This window comes from Carlito syrichta, unplaced genomic scaffold (assembly GCF_000164805.1).
Source record: "Carlito syrichta isolate Samal-C Ts95f unplaced genomic scaffold, Tarsius_syrichta-2.0.1 Scaffold314793, whole genome shotgun sequence".
NCBI lineage: Eukaryota > Metazoa > Chordata > Mammalia > Primates > Tarsiidae > Carlito > Carlito syrichta.
In genome coordinates this window covers 586900-593170 of record NW_007258889.1, presented here as the reverse complement: position 1 = coordinate 593170, position 6271 = coordinate 586900, and the positions used below count along the sequence as shown (strand labels likewise).

The window sequence follows — 6271 nt, the reverse complement described above, 5'->3', positions numbered from 1 at the left end:
AAAGATGCATAATAAGGTGCCCACAGCCACACAGAGCTGTCTGTGTGCATGAGATGAGGCTGTGAGTGGCCCCTGCAGACTGTAGACTGACCATAAAAAGGGAAAGCCCTGAATGCACAAGGCGTTGGAGGTCACCCTGTACAGTGTGTCCACTCCAACGCAGTGCCAAGGCAGCTGGGCTGTTTCCCAATCAGAAGGCTCAGTCCATTCCCTGCTCTCCGACTGCTTCCATGTGGAGGTGTGGTGCTCTCTTTGCGTGGCCATCACTCACCTCTCATCCCCTGGGTCTCAGGCCAGAGCCAGAGTTGCTGACCTCAGACCCCAGAGCAGAGGTGGAGTAGCAAGGGAGACTGGTCCTCTCGCCCAAAGCCGAGCGTGTTCTCTGAGGTTAAGCCTGGGGTTCACTGTCCAGCTCTAAAGATGCTGCATAGCCCACCCCATCCCCACCCCACCATTCTTCCAGGTACAAAGAGCCTGGTCCACCTGGTGGGATTTCCTATTCCCCACTCTGAGCCCCAGGAACTAACACCAACCCTGACAGCTACCGCATTTTGGAAGCTGCACACACATTGCTGCACACACGTTGAAGCCTCCTGGCAGCCCTATTTCACAGGTGAACCAGCTGAGACCAAAGAGGTCACATGAGGTGGCTGAATGTGCACCACAGAGCCTATACCTGCGCAAATCTTCTCCTGAGGTCTGAAATGCATTTGCTGCACCCCTGGCTTGTCCAGCAGGGAGTTGAAAATTCACATTTGGCACCAAAGAGCCAGTGACATAGGACAGGACCAGTCTTTCTCGTGGAGGGCTTGGTCTTAAGTAAGAGCTGAGAGGAAGAGACGGAAAGAGAGGGAGAGAGGGAGTGGGAGAGAAAGAGACAGAGAGAGAGACAATGACAGAGACAGACAGAGAGAGAGGGAGAGATAGAAAGAGAGGGAGAGAGGTAGAGGGAGAGAAAGAGAGAGAGAGAAGGAGATGAAGGGAGGACAGGGAGAGAGGGGGAGAGGGAGAGAAAGAGACAGAGAGAAAGAGACAGAGAGAGATGGAAAAAGGGAGAAAGGGAGAGAAAGAGACAGAGAGAGATGGGAGGAGGGGAGACAGAGAGGGAGAGAAAGAGACAGAGAGAGACAGAGACAGAGAGAAAGAGACAGCTTGTGCTGAGAAGAGTCAGGGCAGAATCACTGGGCAATAATCAAGTCTCAGTCCCTCACCATCCTGTGACCTAGAGTGAGTCACTGTCTTCTCTGGGCCTGTGTTCTCAACTGAAGACTGAGGCAGGGGGCAGAGAAGCCAGTCACAGGGCCCTCAGCCTTCTCAGCCATGCCTCTCTCATCAGAGGGGTGTCCGGGCCAGACTGTGCCAGACCTGCATGATTCAGTCAATGGAATCCAGGCGCTCTAAACCCTGCTTCACTCTGAACCCTGGCAGTCCTCTCCCTCCACTCCATGCCTGAACCCCACTCCCCCACTGTCCCTGGCACCCTTCACTTTTGCCCTGAATCCCTTGTTGGGGACATGGGCCACCTGGCAGCCACCTTCATCCCCCAGCTCACCTGGACGTCCCCCTTGGGGTGGTTGGCTCAGGCTGACTACCTACAGCTGGCCCTCTCTGGCTAATCCTGGGCCCCTCCTACATAGTTCTGAACAGTATTGGGCAGCAGGTAGGTCTGCAGGGGAGCACTGACTTGGGAGCCCTTGCCTCTTCTTGGGCCGCCTTAAGGTAGGCACCGACGGGCAGAGCCATGCTGGGAGCTATGGTCAGCCCCCATCCAGACTGGGCCAGTGTCCATCCTCATTGGCCAGGGCCTGAGGCATTCCCATTAATAAAAATTTCAAATCATTCAGCCACTTCCTCCCTTAGAGTCAGAGAAGACACAGCAAAAACAGAAACCCACAACTGTACTGCAAGCCGTGATCAAACACCCCCACTAATCACAGGAGAATCAACAGTCAGCCAGAGTCCAGTTTGCTATGCCAAGAGAACACACTTTATTACTGAGTACATTTCCAGGAAACCTGGTTTTGCATGCCATAAAAGCACCATTAAGTCCAGAAACACAAGAAATATTTTGGTAGAAAAGCCTGCTAAGCGGGGTGGGGAGGACCCCTCTAGGGAGGGGAAGGGTCATTCAGCAGCCGGGAGCCACAGGGGTGTCCTCCTTCCTGTGGTCCAGGCCCTGGCCTGGTGGGCCGTGTGGGTGTGTGGGCTGATCACAACGGGCGGGGCTGCATGTGCTCCCTGGAGGAGATGACCTTCCCGTCTCTGATCTCCTCGGTGATAGTGCGGACCTGAGTGCTGCCCTGCGGCACCGGAGTGCAGGGCACAGCTGGGGCACAGGGCACAGAGGGGACATAAGGAACTCTGACAACAGGCTTGAATTCCGTGGCACAAGGGTGGGCTGGAAGCCTGAGAAAACGAAATCATGCAGGGTTAGGGTTTGGTATCAAGGCATTGGACCAAGACTCGTGTTAAACAGATCTGAGGGGCTCCAGTGAATCAGGTAGCCTCACTTGAGACCATTTCAGTGCCTCTGAATTTCCCGAGGGTGGGAGGATCAAGGGAGAGGAATGAGGACCAGAAACTACAACCACGGCCTAGACAACATGGCGAGACCTTATTGCCACAAAAAAATCAAAAAGTAGCCTAGTATGGTGGCAAATGTCTGTAGTCTCAGCTATTCAGGAGGCTGAGGTGGGAGGATCACTTCAGCCCAGGATTTGGAGGCTGTGGTAAGCCATGATCGTGCCACTGCACTCCAGCCTGAGTGGCACAGTTAGACCCCAACTCAAAGAGAGAAAGAGAGAGAGAGAGAGAGAAGGAAGAAAGGAAAGGAAAGGAAAGACAACCAAAAACAAAAGCTGGAGAAGTGCTGTGTGTGCTGGATTGATTTATCCCCTGTGTATGACCAAAGCTCAGGCCTAGAAGGAGCTTTGGCTCAATGCCCTGCACCTGTGCATAACCCCTTGTGGGACCCATGTCCTCCCCCAGCCCAAGGACCACTCACTTGCAGTCCTCTCCCTCCAGCAGGCGGCGATAGGTGGCAATCTCGTTCTCCAGCCGGGCCTTCACGTCCAGCAGCACCTGGTACTCCTGGTTCTGCCGCTCCAGGTCACAGCGGATCTCGGCCAGCTGGGCCTCCACGTTGCCGATCAGGCCCTGCATCTGGGCCAGCTGGGAGCTGTAGCGGGCCTCTGTCTCCGCCAGGGTGGACTCCAGGGAATTCCGCTGCAGGGAGAAGGAAGAAGAGCTGCATGGGAAGGAACCCCACCCCAGCAACCCGCTGTCCTGGGCGTCTGCTTGTGTCTGCTTGTGGTCACACAGCTCACTGAGGCTGGTGGGTCAGGGGCCTGCGGCGAGCCACGGCCTGCCATCCAGGTAGGGGCCACTCACCATGCTTTGCTGGGCCTGCAGCTCAATCTCCAGGGCATTGACCGTGCGTCTCAGTTCAATGATCTCCGTCTGGCAGCACTGCAGCTGCTCCGAGCTGGACACCACCTGCTGGTTCAACTCCTCTGTCTGCAACACCCGAGAGGGCACAGTCAGACCAAGGGCTCCTTCAAGGGGCAGCCCAGCCCAAGAGCCACGGTCCCAGCTGCCAGCCCCACCTGGGTGTTGAACCAGGCCTCCACGTCTCTGTGATTGTTCTCCACCAGGGTCTCATACTGGCATCTCATGTCATCCAGGATCTTGTTGAGGTCCACTGGGGGTGCAGCATCCACTTCCACATTCAGTCGGTCCCCAAGCTGGCAACGGAGTGCGCTGACTTCCTGCAGAGATAGAGGTGACATGGCGTACAGCTGTGACAAGGACACCAGGTTGAGGATTCAGCTGACCTGGGCCCACACCTTCCTTTCTCAGTCATCAGCTGTGTGACATTAGCCAGGACACTTAACCTCTCTAAGCCTCAGTCTCCTTGTGGGTATACACCTCCCTCCTCCTGGGGACTTGGGGTATACAAGTGAGATGACACAAATACAGGCAAATAGAATTGTTGTTATCAGGCACAATAGTCCCAGGAGAATTAGTATCATGGGCAAGAGGGTAGACCCTGTGTGACCCTAGGCAAGGGACTTTGTGCCTTTGTTTTCTCATCTGCAAAATGGAGCTTATAGTAGTGTGTACCTCCTGCCATTATTGTAAGGATAAAATGAAATGAGGATGAATTGCAAAGGGCTCCACGTATCTCCTGGCACATAGGGAGCCCGAGGTCCAGCAGCGGTCCCTAAGCCACACAGGATGCTGGAAGGTCACACAGCACCCGCCTCACCTCCTCGTGGTTCTTCTTAAGACACATCAGCTCCTCCTTCAGGGACTCGACCTGGGTCTCCAAGTCAGCCTTGCACAGGGTCAACTCATCCAGGATTCTGCGCAGCCCATTGATGTCAGCCTCCACCAGCTGCCGCAGGGACAGCTCCGTCTCGTACCTGCAGACACAGAACCCTGCCAGGTCTGCTGCAAAGGAAGCTGCACACAGGAATGGGGAGCCTCCTGCCCTGCCATCCAGCTACTGTGACTGACTTGGGGCCAGAAGCATGGCCGTGCTCTTCCAGGGCTATGCCACACTTTCCCATTTGCAGCTCCATCCAGCCACCTGGGAACCACCTCACCAACTTCCAAAGGTGGGGTCAGGGGCCAGGGAGCAGCACAGCAAACCTCCCCCGGCCAGGCCTACTCACTTGGTCCGGAAGTCGTCGGCAGCCAGCTTGGCGTTATCAATTTGCAGGACCAGCCTGGCGTTCTCAGACTTGGTCAGCAGGATCTGGAGAACAAGAGGCTTCCCATGAGCTGGGGAAGGTCGGGCAGCATGGAGGCAGGTGAGGCATAGCTCGGCTCACAGAGGCCACGCTCTTAAGTCTGACCGGCACCTTCAGCCCAGACCCCAGGTGTGGAAGGAGCATCAGCTCCCAGGACGGGCATCACAGGGGTGCCAGGGGCCACCATTCCTAGCATCTGCAGCTTCCAGGGTGGTACAGTGGGGTATGCCAGCATAAGGCAGACCTGGATTCAGGTCCTGCGTCCAGCACTCAGGCTGTATGATCTTAGGCAAGTGCTGAACCTCTCAAAGCTCAGCATCCACATCTGTGACACAGTCCAGTGAAACCCATCTCTCCAAGATAAGGATGAATAAGCCAATGGACAGTAAAGTATCAGGCACAGTGCTGTATCCACTAGGGACTTGGCATGCTTTGCTTCCCACAACTGAGACAGCAAGGGGGAATGGGGAATGGGTGACAAAAGGTAAGAGCAAGAGACCAACAGGGAAGCCTGGGTCCCCCAGGAAACCAAGGCCGCAAAGAGAAGACCCTGCCCTGCCAAGAAAATTCCCTAAAAGCCACAGTCCCGCCTGGAAAGGCCCTGGAATGAGACAAACACCTCCCAGGAGCTGGGCTGCTCAGCCAGAGATGGGCCCGGTCGCCTCACCTTCTGCTGGAAATCCTCGATGGTCTTAAAGTAGGACTGGTAGTCTGGGCAGATATACGGGATCTGAGACTCGTACCACTCCCGGATGCGGCCCTCCAGCTCCGCGTTCTCCCGCTCCAGCTGACGCACCTTCTCCAGGTAACTGGCCAGGCGGTCATTCAGAAACTGCATGGTCTCCTTCTCACTGCCATTAAAGGAGCCCTCGCGAAAGAAGAACCCACTCCCGGCAAAGCCAGAGGGGTGGTGGTACCCAGCAGACAAGTAGGAGCTGGGCAAGTAGCTCCCAAGGCTGGAGGGGCCCAGCCTGATGGAGGAGACAGACCCTGCAGCACCGGTGAGACTGGGGACCCTGCAGGAGCCGGCGGAACGGATGGAGGACACCCGTGAGAAGCCACCTGCTGTGCCACAAAGGCCCTTGATGGACCCGGTGGAGAAGGTCGGGATACAGATCTGGGTGGTCATGATGCTGACAGAAGAAGGTTGCAGCTTAGCAAGAGCTGGGGTTCTGGGCTCGAAGGCCTCCCCAGAGGGTTTATATACACTCTCCATGGGGTGTTGGCAGGTTACACATCTCTGGCTCTTGGGAAAGCTTATTCCTATCCCAGAAAGCTAATCTCATTAGAATATGATTTTTACCACCCATTCAGAATCCCTTGCCTTGTAAAAAGAAAAATGTTGAATTTGGTTTGCTAAGTCAGGACTCTCCACTGCTGTCATTCCCTAGCAGAACATGAATTTTATTGCCTCTTCAAAGAGTCTTTGCACCAGATCCCATAAATCGGGAGTGGCCATACAAATGACATTTAGTTCCTGTCCTCTCTGTATATCTTCCCCCGAGGAGCCCAGTCTG

At 55.4% G+C, this 6271-nt stretch overlaps 1 protein-coding gene across 1 annotated transcript; it reads right to left on the bottom strand.

Annotated features, from left to right (window-relative positions):
* Nucleotides 1-1962: 1962 nt before the first annotated feature.
* KRT36 (keratin 36) lies at nucleotides 1963-5883 on the bottom strand. The gene is made up of 7 exons (XM_008071942.1): nucleotides 5422-5883; nucleotides 4677-4759; nucleotides 4268-4424; nucleotides 3606-3767; nucleotides 3391-3516; nucleotides 3005-3225; nucleotides 1963-2406 (listed from the first exon to the last, which is right to left on the bottom strand). The coding sequence occupies exons 1-7, from the start codon at nucleotides 5881-5883 to the stop codon at nucleotides 2211-2213; spliced, it is 1407 nt and encodes a 468-aa protein (XP_008070133.1). The 3' UTR covers nucleotides 1963-2210.
* Between the last annotated feature and the right edge of the window lie 388 nt (nucleotides 5884-6271).